This window comes from Vulpes vulpes, chromosome 1, assembly GCF_048418805.1.
Source record: "Vulpes vulpes isolate BD-2025 chromosome 1, VulVul3, whole genome shotgun sequence".
Classification (NCBI taxonomy): Eukaryota; Metazoa; Chordata; class Mammalia; order Carnivora; family Canidae; genus Vulpes; species Vulpes vulpes.
Window position 1 is genome coordinate 79,900,289 of NC_132780.1, and position 25,644 is coordinate 79,925,932.

Consider the following 25,644-nt stretch of genomic DNA (forward strand, 5'->3'; position numbering starts at 1 on the left):
AAACACATATTGAAACAAAGGGGCTTTCTTGGCTTTGAGTTTGAGGGGTTTGTTTTTGTTTTTGTTTTTGTTTAACATTTTAAAATAGAAAGGCCTAAACGTAGGTGTTAAATGCAGTAACTATTTTAGGTTAATTTGGCACATTTATTTAAGAATGAGTTGTTAATCCTTATCCTAAACCCTGAAATTTGCACGCTCTCTCTCTATATATAGATATGTGATTCATTATAAAAATCCAGAAAAAGACATGTATGGAAACAAAAGCTTCTTACAATGTAACAATATAATAGGGAAAAAATGTGACTAGAACACATTCCATGGGCCCATCTTTCCCTTTACCAAATAGATTGAGTACAGTCCTGAAGTTTAAAGGATATAAAACTTAGAAAAGAGCTAGCAAATCAAACTGAAAAACTTAGTGAATCATTTATTAATAGAAGCAGCCACAACTTAAAGAGAGACTGAGATCCAAGGTGCTTCAGGAGGTAAGCAGTAATGGGTATCAGGGAAGGCCACAGTGGGCAGGAGGGAAGTATTGTGGCAAACCATGTAAGCTGTGTGACACTGGCCGGAACTTTGAGCCAAACCAAACAGGAGACAGAGAAGGAAAGGTGACAATCTTCAGAAAGTCTGCAAAAATCCTTGGAATGGCTAAGTAAAAACAGATTGTGTTTCAAGATTTATTTTTAATCTCTTTGGAATCAATATACTTTCTCATGGAAGCAGCGACTGCTTTGTCCCATCCTTGAGCATGCGCAGTAATATACCTTTTTAGCATGGATGGGTCTGGTTGGTGACAAATGATGTTAAGGCAGGCAGGGGACAGTAGGGAAGGGGAGAGGGACTGGGTTGACTGGAGAACTAGACACACACACACACACACACACACACACACCCCCCAATCTTAGTTGATCATTGCCAGATATTCCACTTGATCAGAAGTTGGTGGAAATCTGGGTTTTGTGTGAAATTTTAATTCGTTGTTGATGAAGAATTCAAATCTTCAAAACACTGGATGGGTCACCTCTTGAGTTGGTTAGTTCTCTGAGCTGCCAGTCCACGATTCTGATTCTAGAGACAATCAGCCTCTGCCATTTTCAGTACAGTTCTGGAAAGATCCTCCACTAGAATAGTTCTGGGACTGGGGCCCCCTTATCTCATCTCTCTTTTTTAATTTAAAAAAAAAATATTTAAGTAGCCTTCACACATAGTGTGGAACCCAGTGCAGGGCTTGAACTCTCGACCCTGAGATCAAGACCTGAGCTGAGGGACGCCTGGGTAGCTCTGCATTTGAGCATCTGCCTTCAGCTCAGGGCATGTTCCTGGGTCCAGGGATCGAGTCCCACATCAGGTTCTCTGTGAGGAGTCTGCTTCTCCCTCTGTCTGTATCTCTGCCTCTCTGCGGGTCTCTCATGAATAAATAAATAAAATCTTAAAAAGAAGAAAAAAGATATGCCTGGGTGGCTCAGCCATTGAGTGTCCGCCTTCAGCTCGGCATGATCCCAGGGTCCTGGATCGAGTCCCACGTTGGGCTCCCTGCAAGGAGCCTGCTTCTCTCTCTGCCTGTGTCTCTGCCTCTCTGTGTGTGTGTGTGTGTGTCTCATGAATAAAGAAATAAAATCTTTAAAGGAAAAAGAAGACCTAAGCTGAGATCAAGAGTTGGACACTCAACCGACTGAGCCACCCGGGCACCCCTCTCCTCATCTCTTGCCTTTTTGTGCCCCCTGCCCTTCTCCTTCCAGCCCAGACTAAAGCGTGTCAGGTGTAGTAGTCACAGAAGTAATTCTGACATCCAACCTAATAGACTGATTTTTCTTGGCAAGCTTTGATAAATTTGTTGGGTGTCCTGCAGAGCCGAGCCCACCCACTGTGGCTTTCCCTGATGCCTGTTACCAGGATTCCTCTCTTTGATCTGGCTTAATCACATGTCCTATCAGCTCTTTCTAACGCCATGGAGCCTTGAACAGATAACTGCTAGCAGTTCTAAACCTTGATGCCTTTGTAATCTATACCATGTATACTCTGGCTCTACGGATCCATATGATTTGTGTATCAGTATGTTCTTACCCTTCATGGTGACTCTGGGAATCAGCTTATCAGCCTACCTGAAAAAAGAAGGGGTGCTACATCCATTTATCCTCACATTTCAACGACAATTTCTGCATCTGACTTTTCTTTATCCCCCCACAATTAAGTTAAAATCATTTTGCTGATGAGTGGATATTTGATTTTAGGCTTTTCAGTTTGTGTGTATTCTCAGGTCCTCTGTTTATTACTCTGCTACTTTTTAAACCACACATTAAAACAGTGTAACAGACTAAGGAAAAGGCAAAGCAGGGTTAGGCCATTTCTTTGAGATAGGACCAGGAGTTAGGTAACAAATGTAGGATACGGGAAGGAATAAATATACTACTTTTCTGAAATTTTGTACTAGGCACGTAACACAAAGGGAAAGAGTTCAGTGCTGAGATGAAGAACTCTTAGGAGGAAAGTTTGAATCAGTGACTCATAAACCTCTTTTAACCAGTGATGGGCAAAAGCAGCATATATATCAAATGAATATAGAATCACTCATGTCCTGATCAGAAATATAAAATGATGACCATATGAAAATTCAGATGTAAATTACTAGATAAACTTTTTCACCTCCCATAAATTTTGATGGTTTAAACATACCTGTACATGCAACAGAAATCACTGTAATCTAACAAATAATTGATCGTTTGTGCTAGCCATGAAATTGAGCAGCTGACATCAGCTTGTTTCAACTTCACAACTCTGTAATAGACATTTTGTCATTCTGATTTTTTAAAAAATACTATTCAGATTCTGTGCTGAACTCATGAAGCCTTTGCCAATAGCTTTTAATCTTAATTGACTTCATCCCCTAGTGAGAAATATATTTTCCATTATACATACGTAGACACACATAAGTGACCAAAAAAACTTCATAAAATAACATTTAGCTTTACTCTGAATAATGGACTGTAACATTTTCTATTTTATTGTATTTAATTTTTTTAAAAGCTGGTTTGAGTCACCTAAATCAGTAGCAGGAACTCACTGATGGGCTGTGACTTACAATGTGACAGAAGCACTGTGTTGTGCCATGTTCTGTACTATATAGACATACATAGCACAGATGTACATGTGTGTACACAGGCGAGATAACATGCACTAATGAAACTGGGACAGATTCTCAGATAAACAACTTTTCGTTTAATATTAACCAGAGTAAAAGTTCTGTGCTTCCTTTGTAGATTTGAAATAATCTCTGCTGTAGAAGGCTAGTGACAAATTAGATGACCTCTAATAATTATGTTGCTGTGAAAAAGTCCTGGAAGCAAAAGGTTTGGAGAGACTGTAAATATCATTCCACCCAGGGCCATATGATGCCTTAATCCTCTCCATATCTTTTGTTCAATCTGTGCTTGCAACACTACCACTGGGGGAGCAGCTCTCTTTTCTGGTTAGCCCATTACATCTTTTTGGTGGCTGGCAAGAGAAAGTTCTTTCACAGATTGGGCTGAAATCTGTCTCCCTATACCTTCTTTCTCTTCACCCTTATGGAACCTCTTGTATGAACTTTTGAGATGTCTATTGAAAACTCTCAAGTGCTTGCTTTGCAAAATGGAGTCCTGGAAGATGATAGCCATCACAGACATTTTAACCTCTTGGTAACCCATGTCATGCTAATCTCGCCAACACAGGACCTGATGCACTGCACAGCATTTGCAACTGCAGATGAATATCATCTCGGGACTCTCTCTCAAGATCTGACCTCCCGTGGATATGTTGAAGTAACAAGCTTGCCTAGAGGTACATCTTGAACCTGGGGCCAAGTATGTTAAAACGTATGAGAAAATAATTTTCCTCTGATAAACCTTAAATATGCATTTATTTACGTTCCATTTTCTTTTTAAAAGATTATATCAAGGGCACCTGGGTGGTGCCCTTAGTTAAGCATCCAACTCTTGATTTTTGACCTAGGTCATTATCAGGGTCATGAGATCAAGCCCAGGTCATTGGGCTCTGTGTTCAGCAGGGAGTCTGCTTGGGACTGTCTCCCTCTCCCTCCACCCCTCCCACCTCCTGCACTCTCATGCTGTCTCTCTTTGTGTCTCTCTCTCTAAACTAAATCTTTTAAAAAAATAAAAGATTATCACAAAAATGTTGAGTCTCTTTATACAAATGGCAAAGATAAGAAATTAAAATGTATTTACAGAGAACTTAGTTCACAGATTAAAATCAGTATGATTTATTAAGCTTTACACTGTGACTTGGGATGATCAAAGTCACACTTCATTTCTATTGCATTAAAAAGTTGTTTCAGTATTATAGAAGAACCATGCAATTGACAGAAATATGGGGGGAGAGCCTTTAAAGAAAAATTTACCAGTACAATCTGATACTTTAAAACTAACAAAATGAACTAAAAGAGAACTACAAAGAATATTTAAAAAGAGAATTAAAATAAAAAGAGGACGTTAGGATAATATCAGGAAGGATTCTTGGGGAAAAAAAAGCCTATTTTAATATTAAAAGATAAGTAACTTGGAGCACTCTGATGGAAATTCATGAATTTACCAGAAGGTAGCAAAAATGGCAAGTTGAAAACCTCCCTGCTACATAGAAAATTCTTCAAAGAGTCATTGACCCCATGAGAAACTCTTGAAATGTCATTGTGCTCTTTCAGCCTCAGGGATCGAAACAGACTTTTTGTGCTGTTTGATGGCAGAAACAAACATAAATTGACTGAGAAAAACAGAGTTATATCCAGAACCCTGAAGATAAAAAATTTCCCAGGTATATCCTTGGCTGATTCCAAGGGCTGTCAGCAGGGTGACCCTGGTACCCTGGGCTAGCTTCTAGCACCAGTCCCGCAGCCCTGGCAGGTCTTTTCTATTTCATTTACGTTGCTCTTGGCTACATGGGTGAACTTTGCCCTCTGTAGGATGTAGTGTGCCTAAGGAAATTAGAACTCACCCAAAAATGGTAGTTTAGAATTTGGTCTTTATCTGAACACCCTGTACCCCAACCTCTATTAGAAACTTGAAGTTTTGTTGGTCCTACTTTTTGGTTAAGAAATTACATACAATTTTTTGCATATTAATATTAGTATATGTATTAATATATTCATGTATGTTTATAATTTGTTGTAGAATATTTATATACTTATAACAAATATTAACTATGCTTGTATAGAAAGCAACTACTCATTGATGAATATATATGTATATAATATGTATATTTAATAATATTTGAAAGGTTAAAATATTAAAATAGTTATGGGTGGCTACTGTGGTAGTTCTCATGATTAATTGAACTCAGATATGTTTTGAAATGGTCAATATCTTCATTTCTGTGTATTTTCTCTATATAATTTAAAATTCATCAAAATGAGTTTTGTAATACTATATTTTTAATAAAATGGTATTTAAAAGAGAATTTTGTAGATAATTTAAGTCTTGAATCTTAGTGTATTAAAACTAAGACTTTTAATAATTATTAACTGGACTAGTGACTACTGAATGAAAATGAGTGTCAATGAGTAGTTTTAAATAGTACTAATAATAGTGTCACAGGTGTTTCAGTGTTTTGTGAAAGTAATTTCTTATAGTCTTTTCATTTTCAAATGTCAAATACTTTCAGAAACCTAAAATTGGATAGAATCTTACCGAACACTCAATGGTATATGAAGGAATGATCATAAATACGTTATTAAAAGTTCATAGGTGACTCCTAAACCTTGTATCAGTTTCTGATTGTAGCTTTTCACTCATTTATTTTAAATCACAGATGCAGCAAATATTTTGGTGATGGGTGTGGAGCACTCGGCAAAAGAAGGCGATCCTGGAACAATATTCTTCTTCAGGTAGGACAAGTGAGCAACCCTTACTGGGAAATGGCCTGCTGTCAGATAATGTGGTCTTTTTTTTTTTTTTCCTCTCCGAGTGGTAGAACTACAGACGGTTTGTTTATTTTTGTCTTTCTGCATTTTGCACATTTTCTACGTTGTAATATTTTTTTCCTTTTTCAAATTTTCATTTAAATTCTAGTTAGTTAACATATAGTATAATACTGGTTTTAGGAGTAGAATTTGGTGATTCCTCACTTATAAATATAACACCCAGTGCTCATCATAACAGGTGCCCTCCTTAATGCCCATCACCCATCTAGCCCACCCCTCACCCACCTCCCATCAACTCTCCGTTTCTTCTCTGTAGTAAAGAGTCTCTTATGGTTTGTTTCCATCTCTCTCTCTTTTTCTTTCCCCTTTTCCCATATGTTCATCTGTTTTGTTTCTTAAATTCCACATATGAATGAGCTCATTTGGTTTGTCTTTCTTTGGCTCACCTATTCCACTGAACATAGTACACTCTGGCTCTATTCACATAGATGCAAATAGCAAGATTTCATTCTTTTGATGGCTGAATAATATATATATACACATATATATTAAGTTATATATATTATATATATACTCAATATATATCTATATATACTACATTGTATACATACCACGTCGTCTTTATCCATTCATCTGTCAGTGGACATCTGGGCTATTTCCATAGTTTGGCTATTGTTGATAATGCTACTATAAATATTGGGGTGCATGTGTCCCTTCAAATCTGTATTTTTGTGTCCTTTGGGTAAATACCTAGTAGTGCAATTGCTGGATTGTAAGGTAGTTCCGTTTTTAACTTTTTGAAGAAACTTTGTTCTGTTCTCCAGAATGACTGCACCAGTTTGCATTCTCACAAAGAGTGTAAGAGGGTTCCCCTTTCTCCACGTCTTTGGGAACATCTGTTGTTTTCTGTGTTGCTAATTTTATCCATCCCGACAGGTGTGAAGTGGTATCTCCTCATGATTTTGATTTGTATTTCTCTGATGATGAGTGATGTTAAGCATCCTTTCATGTGCCTGTTAGCCATATGTGTGTCTTCTTTGGAAAAAATGTCTGTTCGTGTCTTCTACCGATGCCTTAACTGGATTATTTGGGTGTTGAGTTTGAAAAGTTTTTTATAGACTATTGAGTACTAGCTCTTTATCAGATATGTCATTTGCAAATATGTTCTCCCATTCTGTATGCTGCCTTTTAGTTTTGTTGATTGTCTCCTTCACTGTGCAGAAGCTTTTTATCTTAATGAAGTCCTAATAGTTTATTTTTGCTTTTTTTCCCCTCGCCTCTGGTGACATGTCTAGTAAGAAGTTCTGTGGCCAAGGTCACAGAGGTTGATGATTTCCTATTTCACACTTAGGTCTTTCATCCATTTTGAGTTTATGTTTGTGTCTGGTGTAAGACAGTGGTCCAGTTTCATTCTTCTGTATGTGGCTGTCCAGATAACATGATCTTTAAACTTTAAGGTGCACCTTCTCCGTTAATAGTAAATGTATTCAAAACTTACTGTGATTTAAATTTCTCCTTAGATTCTTATTTGATCTGGGAGATTTTGTCAATTTTAGGAATTTTCTGGTAAATCCTCTTATAAAACAATTTTTAAAATAAATAGTTTTTCCATGGCTTGTCTTTACAAGTCTGGATTTTTGTTTACTGAAAGTAGGTAAAGTATCCTATTTTCATCTGCAGTGCTCCTTATCGGACTCATGTTCCCACCCCTCTGTCTTTTCTTCCTTTTTTTCTCCTTCTGTAGCTCCTTTGCTATAATTTCAGACCACCTTACCCCTCCAGAGACTTCAGACTAGAACCTTGAGTCACATATACTTAATCCTTTTATTTAAAGGTTGTTTTAATACCAGATACTCCCGAGTAGCTGATTGAGAATGATTATGATAATAGAAACCACTTAAAATAATTTTGTTTGTCCTCACAGCTCTTAAGGAGCTGGGGAAACTCAGTGTGAGAGAGATTTTTTTCTTTTCTTTCTTTTTTTTTTTTTTTAAATGTGAGAGAGATTCAGGGAAATAACCACAGTCATGGGACTATTCTGTGGCAGAAGAGAAACACATAGAATGTCTGGAAGAACCCAAACTTTGATAAAATGTTTGTGATATCATTTTGTGTAGTTGATGATAACTGGCAGCTCCAGCTTGCTTCCCATCAGTGCCTTACCTTCTTTTGACATAACTTTGGAGATAATCAAGAGTTCAACATTCAGCCCAAGTAGAATAGCATCCCCTTTAACTCAGTGAGGAATTTGGATTTCTGAGGGCCTCTATATTAGCACCATCCAGTAGAAACACTAGGCAAGCCTCATATGTAATGATACATTTTCTAATAGCCACATTTTTAAAAGTTAGAAAAAAAGATTTGAATTTGAACACGAATTGTATTATATGTTGCCTGAAAATAATTTTAATAATGTGTTCTATTTAACCAACATACCTACAATGCTCTCATTTCAACATGTGATCAGTCAATATAATTAATGAGATTTTTACACTGTCCTTTTCATACTAAGTCTTTGAAACTCAGTGCATGTTTTACATTTCCAGCATTACTTGGTGTGTACCAGGCACATTTCAAGTGCTCCACAGCCCACATGGTCTCTGAGTGCCACACTGCATAGCACAGCTCCCTGAAGGGAGAGGGGTATGATCCCCAGATTTCTCATCTGCCTAGAAGTGATAGTCTGAACTAAGAATATTCCACCTGTGGCTTTAGATACCAATCACATCTACATCATAGATCCTACACTGGCTGGTTGCCCAGCTTGCTTTCTGGTCCCCCTTGCCTGTCCACTCACCCCTCTGCCAGTCTGCTTGCCTGTATATAAACAGGATCATTTTTCAGTAGGTGCTTTGGATCACTCCACTTTCCTTCTTAAAATTCTGTGGAACTGGACTAAACTCCTTGTCACCGTCTCTCTGATCTGATTGCCTCCTGCTTGCCCACATCCACAGCCTTGCAGACAACTAGCTATCTATTCTGAGATGTTGCCATGCTCCTCATACCTCCTCACGGAGGCAGAGTGTTCCATCTGCCGTATTTCCACTTCCCATTGTCTCTTTTGGCTAGTCCTACTCGTCCTGTGAGAACTGTGTCCCTCCCATGGACATCCCAGAGTACAAGCTGCATAACTCCCAGAGCACCAACCACGCCACACTACAATTAGAGGTCTATCTGTCAGTCTTTTCTAAATTGGCAATTCCTTGAGGATAGGAACTAGACCATACTCATCTTTGTTTTTGATGCAACACACAGATCCACACATATACTAAGCACGGTGCTTAAGAAACATTTAAATAACGGTCGGGGACCACAGAATTTTTACCTTCTCCTTCATTTCCACTTTTCCTTCCTCCAGTGCAATAACTCAGAGCCATAACTTCTCTCTCTCTCTCTCTCTCTCATTTTTTTTATTTACCACCAAAAACAGTTCACCATGTCAAACTTTAGGAATCAAAACAAGTTCATTCATAGTTTTTAGACCCTATATTCTTTCAAAGCCAGAAATAGATGGCTTCATTGTACTGCTCCAAGCACTGTAAGGATGGGTGGCATTTTTCCATGGGTGCTTTTAGCCATCTTTGGCTTTAATTTATCACAGTCTTTTTATTCCACAACTATTAAAAACATGATCCTTTATTCTTTTCCTATAGCAGAATCTGCCTAATGACAGCTAAGACGGGTCCCAAAATTTTCCTTATTCTGTACATCAGAATTGAACCAGGTATGAAACAGTCTAGATACATGAAGTTATATAGTATTACAATAATATTTATTCTGCAAGCCATGTGAGAAGTCATGAATTTGGGGGAGCTCAGGTTTTATCAAGAGTTCAATAATAGCTCTTGTTTTAGCAAATCCATCTAGGAACCATAATGTCAAATAAGTAATAAATCACATTTTTAAAAATTGCCTTCTGGATATATTATAGAAGTTACCTAAGCATGGCTTTATGTATGGCCCTAAAGAATATATTCCAGCATTAACTTAGTTGATTATTTTATTCTTTTAAATCAGAGAAGGAGCTGCTGTGTTCTGGAATGTGAAAGACAAGACTGTAAGTATATATAAAGTATAAAAATATAAAAATTTAGTTTTCTGAGAAAAAAATTGTTAATTATCACTCAATAATCAAACCACTAGAAGATAAATTAGCAGATAATTCACAACTTATTTGCTCTGCATTATGTGTCATTATTTATCCTAGCATTTTTATCTTCTAAAGTGATTATATTTTGGCTTACAAGTTTCTTCCATTTTTTTATCCCCTGGACTTTGTGAGAGTCTAATTTGTGAGAATCAGAACAATCCTACCTACACTGCAGACAGAAAGACGTATACTTTGTACATAATAATCTAAAAAATAAAATACAATTCAGTGGAAGCTGGCTGTACTAAATCTTATTTTAATCAAGTTTTCGGGGAGCCCGGGTGGCTGAGCGGTTTAGCGCCACCTTCAGCCCAGGGTGTGATCCTGGAGACCCGGGATCCCATGTCGGCCTCCCTGCATGAAGCCTGCTTCTCCCTCTGCCTGTGTCTGTGCCTTTCTCTCTCTCTCTCTCTCTCTCTCTCTCTCTCTCTCTCTCTCTCATGAATAAATAAATAAAATCTTTTAAAAATAAAGTTTTCTAGAACCTACTCATGCACAGGAAATAATTTCTTTGTTATCTCAATCACAGTTTGTTACTACTATTACAGTCTTTTTAGAGACAGTTTGGTAATACACATCAAAGCTTTATATTTAACTCAGCAAAGTTTTTACATCTTGAAAATTATCTAAAGGGAATAATCACAGTTATGTGTGATAAATGATGTACAGATATGTTCATCAGTGTACTACTTACTGTGGTCAAATTAGAAATAACCAAAATATGTAATAGGCAGTTTATTAAATATCTCCATAGGATATACTACAGTTCTTAAAAATCACGTAGAAAAATATCTATTCCTAGGAAATTGCCTAAATTAAAAGAGCAGATTATAAAATATAACCATTATAATGCCAGAGCTGGTGAAAAAACATGCCTCATATGCTCCCAGTTTTACTAAAAGGTAATATACCTTCCCTACACACACGTACACACGGCAATGGTAGGGTGGGGTTTTCCTGAAGAAAAACAAATATAAATGACTAATAAATATAAGAAAAAAGGGCTGTTTGAAGTGGCAGAGATATAAAGAGCTGATAATACCCAATATTTTTTAAGAATGCTCTCCTAAATATTTGGATTCTAAAACTGGAAAAAAATGTTGCTAAGAGTTTAGCAACATTTATCAAAATTGTAAGTGTGCATGTCTTTTGATCTAGCAGTTCCTAAGGAAATAGCCCCATAAGACCATGGAGATACACACATAAAAATAGTACATTTGTGCCCTTGTAGCAGTAGAGAGTAGAAATAATCTGTGGGTGGACATTGGAGAAGATTAAATAAATCATTTCTGTATTAAGAGAGTATCACTGAAAATGTTTACATGCACAGTATGATCTCTTGTTCTATAAAAAGCAAATATATGTACCCATTTTTTAAAAAATAAGATCTGGAAGGATATGCAGCAAATTTAGTGAGGGTTACCTTTGGGAGTTAAGAATTCAGGAAAGCAAAGAGACTGCCACTTTTCTGTACCTTTATGTAGTTTACATTTTTACAGGTATGTAACTTACATATTTTTTTAAAGATTTAAAGGATACAAACCATGATGTTAATTAGTTGGTTTTCTTTAGGTTCTGGAATAAGATAATTTTAATTTTTTTCCTTTTGCTAATCTGTGTTTTCTAAATATAAAAACAATATATTATCTTGATGAATTTAATATCACAAAGAATTTGCCTTTTCCTTAAAAACTAAACAGAAGACCTTCGCTCAGTGGCAGGATCATAGCCAATGAGGTTTCTCTGAGGCACAAGTATTGTTAATTAAAAACTAAACAGAAGAAACGTCATCTGATGTGATGAAAAATATTATATGCATTTAACACTGTACCATAGTTTTGTAAATGAGAGAGTCAGGTATAATTTCGGGTTGTCTTCCTTCTTTCCTAGATGAAGCATGTGATGCAGGTCTTAGAAAAGCATGAAATCCAGCCCTATGAAATCGCGCTGGTGCACTGGGAAAATGAAGAGCTTACCTACATAAAGACAGAGTAAGCGTTTTATCGAGTTTACGAAAAGGGCACTTGGCATAACTTGGAGGTGATAAACAACTTATGTGTCTGGAGACTGGTTTTAAGAAAAAGGTTATTGGTGCAAATATAAAGCCTAAACTATATAATAAATATTAGTAGGTAAACATGATGGTTTGCACTTACTAGGCTACCCATAAATTAAAACAAGTAGATAGTTTAATCCCAAAATGATTGAGTGTCCTAAGCAACCTAAATCAGTAAAATGCTCTGCCTTCATCAAAATGAACCTGTCAAGTTACTATAGTAAAGGTTTCTCATAAGTAAGTCCGTTTTTTCCCTGTTGATTTTGAGTACAGATTAGGGTGTGATCTAAGAAATGGGGATGCCTGCAGGAAGTGGGGGCCTCACAGCATTCTCAGGGAAGGTGCATGGGTAGGCAGCATACCAGCTGACTTTCTTGTCTCAGCAGGCAGGGAGAGATGAGGATACATGTCAGGGTCGAGAGAAGGCAGTGTGATCAAAACTGCAATGCCTTTTTCTTCGGGGAGTGACCTAGTGGAACATGGAAAAAGAATTCTTTGTATTAAGAATGGAAGAAAGGAAGTGATGAAAGCAGAGCTTTAGGAAAATCTGTAAGAGACACCAGCTGTAGACAGACAAGATGGGATCAGAGCTAAATAATAACAGCCAACAAAGATAAACCACTCGCCCTGCACCAGGCACTGTTCTAGGTGCTTACCAGACATCCTTTCGTTTAATCCTGACAAAAAACCCTGCAAATGGCATTAGCTAGCTTTTGGACAAGGTTTGGAGATGTTTCGTCCTGCCCTTGGGCACCTGACCAGTGCGTGAGGGCCTGGGCCCAGAGTGTATATACTTGAAAGTCAGGTTGTGAACCTGAGAGACACAACAGAGGAAGAGCTAATAGAATGTTATTCATTTTCTTATTAAGCCCTCGGCCTTGTGGTTGTTTCCCCTGAACTTCCCTTCTGTACTCTACATCCAGATTAGACTGTTCCTGGGCACTTACAGACACACACACAGGCATGCTCACTTATTACCTCATAGTCTGTGGAGGGGTAAAGTCCCCACCTGAGATTTCTTTGGATCCCGGATCCTATATTTGGTTTTGTCAAAAAGCCCATCATAGCTGCCACCACTGTGGCTGTTACGTGAGTCCTGCCAATGATTCCAGCTGTTTGCTGACTCCAGCAGTTCTGTGATGTTGGCTGGGCTCCTTCATTAAAGCATCCTGTCAACTCTGCTCTTTCTCCTCTTTTCTTCTTCCTTCCACCTGAGGTTGTCAGCACATTGTACCTCACTGCTCTCCATTGGGCCTCCTGGTCCACAGCTTTGCCCCTCTCCTGCTTCAATCTTCCGTACGGTTTACCCTATATTTTTCCTATTTGCTTTTGACATTTCTATTCCCAAATTCCCAGTCCTCCCAAAGCCCTTACATGTGCACTTCACTTTTTTTTTTACCGCTTCCCCACCTCCCTCCCTGTTTCTACCGTGTCATTGTGGCTTTAGGTCACATTGTATAGATAGCTTTATATTTACCATGTGATCAGTTAGCAATTTATTGTGATCATGTTCCTTTTCTACAAAATATCAAAACATGCTTATTAATTTTTGCCATGTGGATTTGCTATAAGTGAACCATTCCCCTGTTGAGCATTTAGTTTCTTTCTTAATTTTTTACTGTTAAACATTTGACTGTCAAAAAATTTTTTCCCACACAGATCTTTCTTTGCATCTCTAATTATTTCCTTAGGATAAATTCCTAGATGTGGAATTACTTGGATCAAAGGGTATAAGAACGTTTATTTTTTTATTTTTTAAAAGATTTTATTTATTCATGAGCAACACACACACACACAGAGAGAGAGAGAGGGAGAGACACAGGCAGAGGGAGAAGCAGGCTCCTCACAGGGAGCCCGACGCGGGACTTGATCCCAGGACTCCAGGATCATGCCCTGGGTGGAAAGCAGGTGCTAAACCGCTGAGCCACTCAGGGATCCCTAAAAACTTTTCTAAGACTTGGTACAAATTGCCGAAATGACCTCTAGAAAGAGTATAAGGTGACTACTTCTTCAAAAGGAAAAGTTAAAAAAAAAATTTAAAGGCTTTTTAAGATTTAGAAGATCATTTTTTTTTCCTCTTCACAGGGGACAGTCGAGACTTCACAGAGGGGAAATCAGATTAAATTCAGAGCTAGATTTAGATGACGCCATTCTAGAGAAATTTGCTTTCTCTAATGCTCTTTGCCTTTCAGGTAAGTTATTGCTACTTATCAGAAAAAATGTTACATAGTTTTCATTTCATTGGGGAAGTTTAAGCATTCAGTAAAGATTTCGGCATATTTTCAGATTACTCAGCAAAGCCATAACATTTCTTCTCAAGAGAAAAAAACATATAGAGAATAGAGTATCTGTGCTGAAGCTGTTCATTCATTATTAACCGTATTGATAAAGCTTACCCTCTCCAAAAATATTTTCTGTAGTATCATTATTCTCTTAGTTCTCCTGTCCTCTCCAGTGTGGTTGTTGCTCTCAGGTTGTTGCTGATCCAGGCAGAGAAAGCCCCAGGCCTCTGTAAAAAGTGCACACCAGTTCTCACAGCAATGGGACAGAAACGCATGCCCCTGAATAAAACTGCAGAAATTCTCTAAGAATTTTTTGAGTGCCCCCTCCACAAGGCTGCGTCTGACATGGCCTTATCCACACCATTCTAGAGGCTTCGGGACTTGGGAGCTTTACACACGGCCCCAAGGAAAGGAAGGAGGGTGGGGGAAGGTAGAGTAGGCCTGGCTCCATTTCCCTTCAGGATGTACCTTACACACACTCTGGGCTTCTGAGATCCGGTGTTAGAAAATCAGGAATTCTACTAAATACCGCTTTGGTCTGCCAGCAGGGCTTGGGTATCTACTCTATATCTTCCATCTTTTTCACTTTAGTGCTGCCCTTTATGATAATGAACTATTCTTAAGTTTTCAGTTGTATATTGTTAGTGCATTGCTTTTTAAACTCTTGTTGAAATGGCAGCAAAGGTACTGGGCAGTTAATTTATGTATTCTGTATTAACATGAATATGATGATGAAAAAAATGTTCCATTGTTGTTATTTTTTTCCGCAGTGAAACTGGCTATTTGGGAGGCATCACTGGATAAATTTGTTGAGTCTATTCAGTCAATTCCAGAGGTAATTATGCCAGTTTTATGCTTGTTTTCAAGAATTGATTTGTATTTGGGAAAAATACAAATTTCCCACCTTAACAATATACTTAGGAGTACAATAAAGTAGTAATAAACACTACACTGAATTTAAGCCAAAACAGAACACTTGTTACATATATAATAAAAAATTTTATAGGTTTTTTTTTTTTACTTTTGAAAACTTAGAATTCTAATTCTGTCTGGTGGTGTAATATTTGTAATGTAACTGAATTTTTTAAAAAGTGAGCTGTTTACTCTCTAAGGAAAAAGTTTATGACCAGTTATCTTGATTGAAAAGTGCTTTGCTGAATTATGAGACAAATAGTGGCTTGAAAATACATATAAAGTTTTTTCAGAATACACCAAAACTCGTGTTTACTGTTATTTTGTTTTTATTGTAAGAATAATGGAGTTATACTTGAGAAAAGAGGTCCTGCTTTTTTTTTTTTTCTTTTCAGTAAGAGATTAGGGATAGATCCTAGAAAATGCTAGTGGGAAGGGAAATAGAACAAGGGAATACAAAATTTCTACCTAATAAGATGTTGAAATTTCAAAGAAAAATGACTCAGAGACATCATTCAAGAGATGTCATTTACATCTGCTCTAGAATGTGCTTTATGGTTCTGTTACTTGTTGGAGATATGTTTGTACGTATATGTATGTATGTGTGTATTTTTTTCCCTCCCAAATAGGCTTTAAAAGCTGGGAAGAAAGTGAAACTATCTCATGAAGAAGTTATGCAGAAAATGGGTGAACTCTTTGCCCTGAGGTAGAATTTTCTCTGTAAATAAAATTAATGTATGTATTTAACAGTCTGAAGAAGACATTCCTGTACTTGTATAGTAAAAAGCAAACGTGTGCCTTTATGGGAAGTGCAGCCATTTATATCTCATGGATTTTCAGCAGGGGAATCTCTTACCCATTAGAGGCACATAGGCTGTACTAGGACTGCGCTGCAAGAAATTCTGCATATGCACAGAGATCATAATTAATCTACATTAAAGCTATGTGAGGGAGCCCAGTAGATGCTCTCTGTAGGTAGAAAGATATATTCTAGAATTTGGAAATGAGAATTCTCGGTAAAAATATCTCATTCCATCCAGAGAGTATAATGCTAAGCAAAATAAGCCAGAGAAAGACAAATACCATATGATTTCACTCATATGTGGAACTTAAGAAACAAAACAGATGAACAAGGGAAAAGGAGAGAGACAAACCAAAAACAGACTCTTAACTATAGAGAACCAATAGTTGCTGCGGGTGGGGGAGGTAGGGGAAGGGGATTAAGAATACATCTTATCTGGGGATCCCTGGGTGACTCAGCGGTTTGGCGCCTGCCTTCAGCCTGGGGCATGGTCCTGGAGTCCTGGGATCCAGTCCCGTGTTGGGCTCCCTGTGAGGAGCCTGTTTCTCCCTCTGCCTGTGTCTCTGCCTCTCTCTCATGAATAAATAAATAAAATCTTAAAAAAAAAAAAAATACACTTATCATGACATGCACTGAGCAACATATAGAATTGATGAATCACCATATTGTACACCTAGTATGACCAATAGAACACCGTAAACTACATTGGAATTAAAAGAATATATATATAAAATTGCCTGTCGCTAAGTAGAAGCAAGTGCTATAGAAAAGTTATGTACCATATTGACTCAGACACACGGTAAGACGCCACAGCAGAGACAAATGCTGTCAGTGAAGCTATGATAACGATGCTTGTTTATCACAGAATTCACATCTTACGCTGAAATAACTCCTTTAGCTGTATTTGGGTGTGGATTCCATCACATTCCCCCTTGGGCATACGTAAAAGGGAGGCAAGAGGGAAGTTAAGGCAATGACAACTAAGTCCTGCCTGCCACCTGTAAGACATCATCAGCTTTAAAGCTGCTGTCCATTTTCAGAGACTGGAAAGAAAAGTGTCTTAAAACTGATGAAGTAAAAAAAAAAAAAAAAAAACTGATGAAGTACATCAGTGCGTCATTTTAAATAAGTTTCTGGAAAGGTGTCCAGTTATTTTAATTTTGTAATTTTCCCAGGATTTATGGAATGAAACATCCTGAATCTTGGCGTTATTCTTACCAGGCAGCATTATTCAAGGTCTTTTCCCTCAAAGTCTACTGTGTAAGCTGCTAGAGATCGTTGTAAATAGTTTAGAGTTGTTTTTCCACATTCCCCATAGAGGTTGGCCTGGAGAGAAGTGGTCCAGGATTTCTTCATCTCTGTGTTCTTCATAACCCAGGGGCCCTCATTCAGGATGCCAACAAGATGAAAACCCATCCATCAGGAGCGTTCCATAGCATATCTGAAGCGTTGAGCCTTGAGTTCTCTAAGAAGCGAGGTAGAGAGTGTCTCTATCCTCTTCTCTTGATGATGCCAGTAAAATTTGATACAGCAGATTAGCATCCTATCAAAACTCAGAAGTCACTGGGTGGCTCAGTGGTTTAGCGCCTGCCTTTGGCCCAGGATGTGACCCTGGAGTCCCGGGTCAGGCTCCCAGCCTGGAGCCTGCTTCTCCCTCTGCCTGTGTCTCTGCTCCCCCCCCTGCCCATGTCTATCATGAATAAATGAAATTTTTTTTAAAAAAAAAAGGATACATGGCAGGTTACAACATTGGGTGAAAAATCAAGTCCACATTATGTATGGTATGATCCAACTTGTGTAAACAAAAATGAATAATCATCTTTATCTCGATATGTATGCATACCAAACATCTGTGTTTGTGTATGCACACATACATGAATATATGCATAGAAAAGGTCTGGAAGGACACAGTAGAGGGAGTGTTCACAGAGCCTAGAGGATTTGGGCTGTGTTTTAGGGTAAGAGAACTAACTACTGTTTCCCAAGTTCTTCTCTAGGGCTTTCTTTGATATAGTGAACAGCCACTTACGTGTTACTTCCGTGCCTTAAATTTTCATTTAAAAATAAACGTAGGGGGGATGCCTGGCTCAGCAGTTGAGCGCCTGCCTTTGGCTCAGGACGAGATCCTGGAGTCCCAGGATTGAGTCCTGCATCAGGCTCCCTGCATGGAGCCTGCTTCTCCCTCTGCCTGTGTCTCTGCCTCTCTCTCTCTCTCTCTCTCTCTCTGTGTGTGTCTCATGAATAAATAAATAAATAAATAAAGTCTTAAAATAAATAAATAAAAGTAAACCTAGGTGTCTCACATAAAAAGAAAATAAGGGTTTGTGTATGCGTGTATTGTCCAACGTTTGCAGAAACACTGGAAGAACAGAGGAAGGGTTAACCTGTCATGGGTGGGAGAAAGGGAATGATGGGAAGAATAGGAGTGGGATTTGTCAGTTTACCTTTTCTGTCTTTATAGCCACATAATTACTTACCAATAAAAAACTGTATATATGTTGTTGTAAAAAAATTTTTTTTTAAGATTTTATTTTTTCATGAGAGACACACAGAAGCAGAGACATAGGCTGAGGGAAAAGTAGACTCCATGCAGGGAGCCCAATGCGGGACTCGATCCCAGGACTCCAGGATCATACCCTGAGCCAAAGGCAGACGCTCAACCGCTGAGCCACCCAGGCATCCCTATATTGTAAAATTTTTTAAAGAAAACAAAAAAGCTCAGATATTAAAAGCAAAATGAGAGGTTTTATTTTTCTAACAACATAAATAACATTAACGTTAAGGATTGAGTTAATTTGGTTGCAAATTTCAAAATGCTTATGTAAATTTTTGTATTTACATATTTCTCAGAAAGGTCAGTATTAGATGTTTTATTTTTTTTAATTTTTATTTATTTATGATAGTCACAGAGACAGAGAGAGAGGCAGAGACACAGGCAGAGGGAGAAGCAGGCTCCATGCACCGGGAGCCTGACGTGGGACTTGATCCCAGGACTCCAGGATCGCGCCCTGGGCCAAAGGCAGGCGCCAAACCGCTGCGCCACCCAGGGATCCCTAGTAGATGTTTTCATAAAGTACTTTGTAAAAAGAAGATAAGGACTGATTTATAATTCAGAATTAAAAAGTTATCATTTTGTTTTTTTTTTTAAGACACCGTATAAACTTGAGTTCAGACTTCTTGATCACTCCCGATTTCTACTGGGACAGAGAAAACCTGGAACAGCTTTATGATAAAACCTGTCAGTTCCTTAGCATCACTCGTAGAGTTAAGGTATGTATTTTGCACTTTTACTGAGAAAGACAACTCTCTTCTAATTTGTGTGACTATGTGAAGAGAAATTTTTTTTTTTAACTTTTTATTTATTTACGATAGTCACAGAGAGAGAGAGAGAGGCAGAGACACAGGCAGAGGGAGAAGCAGGCTCCATGCACCAGGAGCCCTATGTGGGATTCGATCCCGGGTCTCCAGGATCGCGCCCTGGGCCAAAGGCAGGCGCCAAACCGTTGCGCCACCCAGGGATCCCCTGAAGAGAAATTTTAAATGAAGTTAATGTGTTTAACTAGTTTTGGAGAAATACTTTGACTTTTATTCATATCTCTGGATTTCCCCCTTGCCCATCTACTAAATACAGTTTCCAACATGTTTCTTTATTGTATCAGATCATGTTCTGATACTTGCTCTGCAGACTAGATAAAGGTAGTGAGAGTTTTGAGGCCTACTCTTCCATTAGCAAGCTCTGATCAAGTCTCAAGAGTTCAAGGGTCCTGGAACTGTGTTGGTGGCAGTGAGAATAGAAATGAATTCAAGAAAGAATTCTCTGAGACAAATCCAGTGGCTGGTTAACGGGAGGACAGACACAGGGAAGAGTCAAAGATGACTGACGTTTGCCTGTGAGTGACAGATAGGAAGATGACAAAACAAACAGGTGGGGTCAAGGGGAGTGTAAAAGCAAAACCGAAGATATGGTGAGAGTAAGTGGCAAGAAACCATCCAATGAGAACCATCACGCAAGCATTTAGATGCATGGAAGTAAAATTGAGAAGAGTGACATAGGTATCAAGAGAATGATGGAAGTGGATGGAGGTGATCGTGATGGAGATAAACCACATGATGGAGATGGGGAAGGAGGGTTGGAAACAAAATGGATGTTGAATGACCATTGCACATAGTTCTATGTTCTATGTTTATTACATTACGGTCCACATAACCACGCGGTCGAGATGCAGAGCTGTTCTGTCACTACAAAGATCTCGTTGTGCTGCCCCTTTCTTGTCACACCTCCTCCCCTCCCCCACCATCCCCAGCCCCTGACAAGTAATCTTCCCCATCTCCATAATTTTGTCATTTTGAAAATGTTACATCAATTAATCATACAATGTGTGACTTTTGTTTGAAACTGACTTTTTCACTGAGCATAATGTCCTTGCCATTCATCTAAGTTGTTGTATGTGTCAAACCCTGCCCTCCTGTGCATTACTTAAACATTTTTTGGAACCCTATTTTGATTTATCTGTTTTTAGTATATCTCTTAGGCATTTAATGGTTGCCTTAGATGTTATATTATATATATGTTGTTTATCATAGTCCACTAGTTTTGACATTTTGCCAGATTAAGTTAAGTACAGAAATCTCCTACCCTTCACATCCCTTTACCCTCTACCAGTTGTCTGAACTATTTTTCTGCAGACATTGAAAACTCCGTCACAGTTACAATTTCTGTTTCAGCCATCAAATACAATTTAGGAAACTCAAGAGGAAAAGGAGATTCCATTGTGTTTACCTGTATTTTTATTCTTTCTGTCATTCTTTTTTCCTTTGTGATGTTCCATGAGTTCAAGTCTGTAGAAATAGATTCTAGAGCAGCCTGGGTGGTTAGCGGTTTAGCGCCACCTTCAGCCCAGGGTGTGATACTGGGGACCCAGGATCAAGTCCCACGTCAGGCTCCCTGCATGGAGCCTGCTTCTCCCTCTGCCTGTGTCTCTGCCCCCCCCCCCCCCCCCGTGTCTCATGAATAAATAAGTAAAATCTTTAAAATTAAAAAAAAGAAACATTCTAATTTTTCTTCATCTCAGACTGTATTGATTTCCCCTTCCTTCCCAAATAATATTATTACAAGCTCTAGGATTCTGGGCTGGCAGTTCTCTTCCAGCACCCAAAAATTGCTATGGCACTTAGTGCTGGGCTGCTTGGTTTCTAATGGGATAACATCAGGTCCTTTCTTACACTCCCATGCATATGTGAGGTTCTGTTCACTTGTTTTCTCTCTGTTGTTTGAATGGGGTCATTTCCATCATTCTGTCTTCAAGTTCACCCATTCTTTTCTTCATCACCCTCATTCGGATGCTAAACCCATCACTGGGTTTTTAAATTTTACTTATTGTATCTTTCAGTTCTAAAATTTTCCTTTGATTCTTATGCTGTCTATGTCTTTGCTGAAATTGTTTTTTTTTTTTCACTTGTTTCAAGCATGTTCGTAATTGCTTATCGATAACCACTTTAAAATGCTTGTCAGATCATTTCAGAATCTGACTTATCTTGATGTTAGTATCTCCTGATTGCCTTTTTTCAATCCCTCTGTCAGTACCTCTAGTTTTCTCTCAGTGCCTCAGGTGTTATGTTTGTTTTTGCTTCATATACAAGGACCTTCATATTCTCTACTCTTCCTCAATCTTATTTCCTACCACTTAACCCACATTCATCCTACGCCCCATCAAAAATAAGTGACTTACGGAGTGCCTGGGTGGCTCAGTTGGCTGAGCATTCGGCTCTTGATTTCAGCTGAAGTCATGGTCTCAGGGTTGTGGAATTGAACCCTGCATCACATTCTCTCCCTCTCCCAGCTTGTGCGCATGCACACTCACTCTCAAATAAATAAAATCTGAAAAATGACTTACGATTTCAGCAGCCCATCATGGCTCATTAAAATGGCAGCTCTGGTATCTACATATTTTTTCTCCAGGCAGACATTTGCCCTGGAATAACATTGAACTTACCTTAGTTGTCACTGACCTTGTTACCAACCCTTCCTATACAAGCATCTTCCAGCACAGGAGAGTGGAGGTCATTGCCAGTGGTTGGGGAAAGAGGCCCATCCCAAACTATGTTGCTTTTAGTTGACCCAAAAAGATTGATCAGTGATACTATGAGATTCAAACTTCAGTGGATTCCAATATGGTTTTAGATACTACATCTAGCTAAACAGGATTTGACCATACAGATGTCTGGTCAGACATGAAAAGCATTGGACTTCCCATGGTGTGGACTATGTAGATAGGCTGAAGACAGGGGCTATCAAAGGGATGCTGAAAGCTTTCCAGAGTTGAAGGATATCTTGTGGTTGTATTAGTTAGCTATTACTATAGAACAAATTATTCAAAATCAAGTGGCTTAAGACAGCACTTACTATTTTACAGTTCTTTGGGTCAGGAACCCAAGTCCAGCTCAGCCAGTGCCTCTGGCTCTCTCCTAAGGCTGCAGTAATCTCAGGGATTGGCTGAGAAGGTTAACTTCCTAGTTCATGCATGTGTTTGTCGTTGACAAGATTCAGTTCCTCTCAGGGTGTTGGGCTGAAGTGTCAGTTCCTTATGAACTCTTGGCCAGAGGCCTCCCTCAGGTCCCTGCCACATAGTCTTCTCCAGAGAGCAAGCATCTCCCAACATGGCTGCTTGTTTCATCAGGGTGAGCCAGTGAGAAGGGGTCAGAGCACTGCCAAGACAGACTTTAAAACAATATTTTGTAAACTAATCACAGCAATTACAGCCTATCACTTTTGCTGTATTCTTTTTGTTAGAGACAAGTCACTAGGCCCAGCACACAGCCCAGGGGAGGGAATTGCACAAGGGTGTGAGTGCCCAGAAACCGGGACTTTGGGTGGCATCCTAGAAGTCTGCCTAACACAGACTTCAGATTTTGAAAAAGGTGGAGAAAAGTTTAGAAGCCTACTTGGGAGGCACTGTGACCCACATCATCCTCATAGTGCGGTTACTTTAGTGATTCCTTCCTTCACACCACCAAAGGTACTGCCAGCAAGCATCACTGGTCTCATGTTCTGAATCATCAGTAAGCCAACTGCCATGGCCACTTGGCTTGTGCAAGAAGGTTGATGCCAAAGAAATTATCTCATCTTCCACCTGGAAGGTGACCATCTTTGTCTATCCTCACAATACTAGATGGAATTATTGGCATCAAGTCTACAACTGAGGACACCTTGAGTGACGAATACCTTGACAACCAAATGGTCAACTAATTCAAGTGCAAACATAAGAAAAAACATCAGTGACAGCAAAAGAGCTGTGTAGGCTCCCCCTCTACTTATTGTATGCTGAGTACTCTTGTTTTCAAGTATCAGGCCAATTTGAGGTTGTGTCCCTCCATGACGGTATTGACATGTAACCACTGTCACACATCAGCAGTTGGGAGAATCAGATGCTAACCTGTCTCTGGGTAGAGAAAGTCCATGCAGTTCCAGCTATTAAAGGCACTAATCCCTGTGGGTGGTTATATTTATAGCCCCAACATTTAACATCTTTGAGAAGAAGTAAAACTGAATTTATTCACAGATGATAGGATTTTATACGTAGAATATCCTAAAAAATCTACACCAAAAAAAAAAAAAAAAAGAATCTACACAAAGCAACTAGAACTAATTAGTGAATTTATCACGGTTACAAAATTCAGGGTCACTGTATAAAAGATAATTCTTTTTCTTTATAACACCAATGAACAATTGGAAAATGAAAAATTTGAAATATCATTTACAATAGCATCAAAACCTCATATTCCTTAGGAAAGATTTTTAAAAATAAGATCTGTACCCTGAAAACTATAAAACATAGCTGAGAAACCAAATGAATGAAGACATGTATCATGTTTATAGAATAGAAGACTCAACATTATAAAGATCTAACTTCTGGAAGTTGACCTATAGATTCAACTCAATCTCAATAAAATCCTCAGCAAAGGTTTTTTTTATTTTAGAAGTAACAAGCTGATTTTAAAATGTAAATGCAAGGAGGCTTAAACTAGCCACAGCAATGTCGAAGAAAGGACAAAGTTGTAGGACTTTTATTATCTGATTTTAAGACTCGCAGTAAATCAAGCTACAGTAATCAAGATATTTGAATATAGCATAAGAACAAATATATAAATTAATGGAATGGAAGAGAGTTGAGAAATACACATAAAAGCAATTGATTTTTGACAAATATAAATCAGTTCAATAACAAAGGAATAATATTTTCAGTAAATGGTGCTGGAACAATTGGATAGCTGAACTCTATCCTTCACACCATTTTAAAACAGATCAGAGACCTAATGTAATAGCTAAAATTATAAAACTTCAGGAAGAAAATATAGAAAAAAAAGCCTTATGACCTTCAGCCAAGCAAAGATTTCTTAAAACCAATTAAAAAAAAATTTAAAAGGCATGAACCTGGGGGGAAAAAACTTGATAAGCTGAACTTTTTCAAAATTAAAAACTACTGCTCTTTGAGAGACTGCTAAGAATGTGAAAAGGCAAGCCACAGTCTGGGAGGAAACTTTCTCAGTATATATACCTGACAAAGGACTTATCCAGCATATACAAAGAACTCTTTCTACTCAATATTTAAAGAGCAGCTCAATTTTTTAAATGGGCAAAAGATTTGAATGGACACCTCACGAAAGAAAGTCGTGCAGATGGCCAAATGAACATGAGAAGATGTTCAGTGTCATTGTGCACCAAGGAAGTGCAATTAAAACTACAATGTGATATCACTACACACCCACTAGAATGGCTAAAATTTAAAAGCCTAATGCCAAGTGTTAATAAGGATATAGAGCAATTGGAACTTTCATTACTTGTGGGAATGTAAAGTGGTACAACAGGTTGGCAGTTTCTTGTAAAATTAACCATTGTGTTACTATAAGACTCAGCCATTCCACTCCTAAGTATTTTACCCAGGAGAAGTGAAAACACATGTCCTCCCACTCTTTCATATACAAATGTTCACAGCAGCTGTATTCATAATAGCCCAAAACTGGAAGCAGTCAAGTGCCCATCAGTAAGTGAGTAGAAAAACAAAATGTGGTATATCCATACAGTGGAATACCACTCAGCAACAATAAGTTAATTATTGATCCATGCCACAACATGGGTGAATATCAGAATGATTATGCCAAATGAAAAAATCTAGACACAGAAACATATGTGCAATTTTATTTATGGGATCTAGAAAGGCAAATTGAATCTATAGGTACAGAAAGTAGATCAATGATTCCCTGGAGCTGGGGCGGGGGTGGGTGAAATGGGGCTGTAGTTTCCAAAGGAGCACACAAGGAAACCTTGTGTACTTAGAATGGCTTCATTTTATTGTATGTAAGTTATGCCTCAGTAAAATTAATTTTAAAATAAAGTCTTTTGTGAGAATTTTTTAAAAACAATACTAAACAAAATCATCAGTATTTTTTTTTAAAATTTATTTATTTATTTATTTATGATAGTCACACAGAAAGAGAGAGAGAGAGGGGCAGAGACACAGGCAGAGGGAGAAG

General features: G+C 38.2%; 1 protein-coding gene and 1 pseudogene across 3 annotated transcripts in view; both read left to right on the forward strand.

Moving 5' to 3' along the window:
- Positions 1–25,644, forward strand: part of RMND1 (required for meiotic nuclear division 1 homolog) — a 44,667-nt gene that overhangs the window by 10,376 nt on the left and 8,647 nt on the right. For 2 of the 3 annotated variants that reach the window (XM_025998006.2, XM_025998007.2), the window contains 8 exons: positions 3,711–3,819; positions 5,800–5,875; positions 9,929–9,968; positions 11,952–12,052; positions 14,203–14,309; positions 15,170–15,234; positions 15,941–16,017; positions 19,263–19,383. In XM_025998006.2, the coding sequence (XP_025853791.1) occupies positions 3,711–3,819; positions 5,800–5,875; positions 9,929–9,968; positions 11,952–12,052; positions 14,203–14,309; positions 15,170–15,234; positions 15,941–16,017; positions 19,263–19,383 (696 nt within the window). Of the gene's footprint in view, positions 1–3,710; positions 3,820–5,799; positions 5,876–9,928; positions 9,969–11,951; positions 12,053–14,202; positions 14,310–15,169; positions 15,235–15,940; positions 16,018–19,262; positions 19,441–19,629; positions 21,170–25,644 lie in introns of those variants that run through there. The other variant, XM_072767873.1, reaches the window with a different exon arrangement.
- On the forward strand, positions 11,765–11,889 carry LOC140595715 (U4 spliceosomal RNA; annotated as a pseudogene).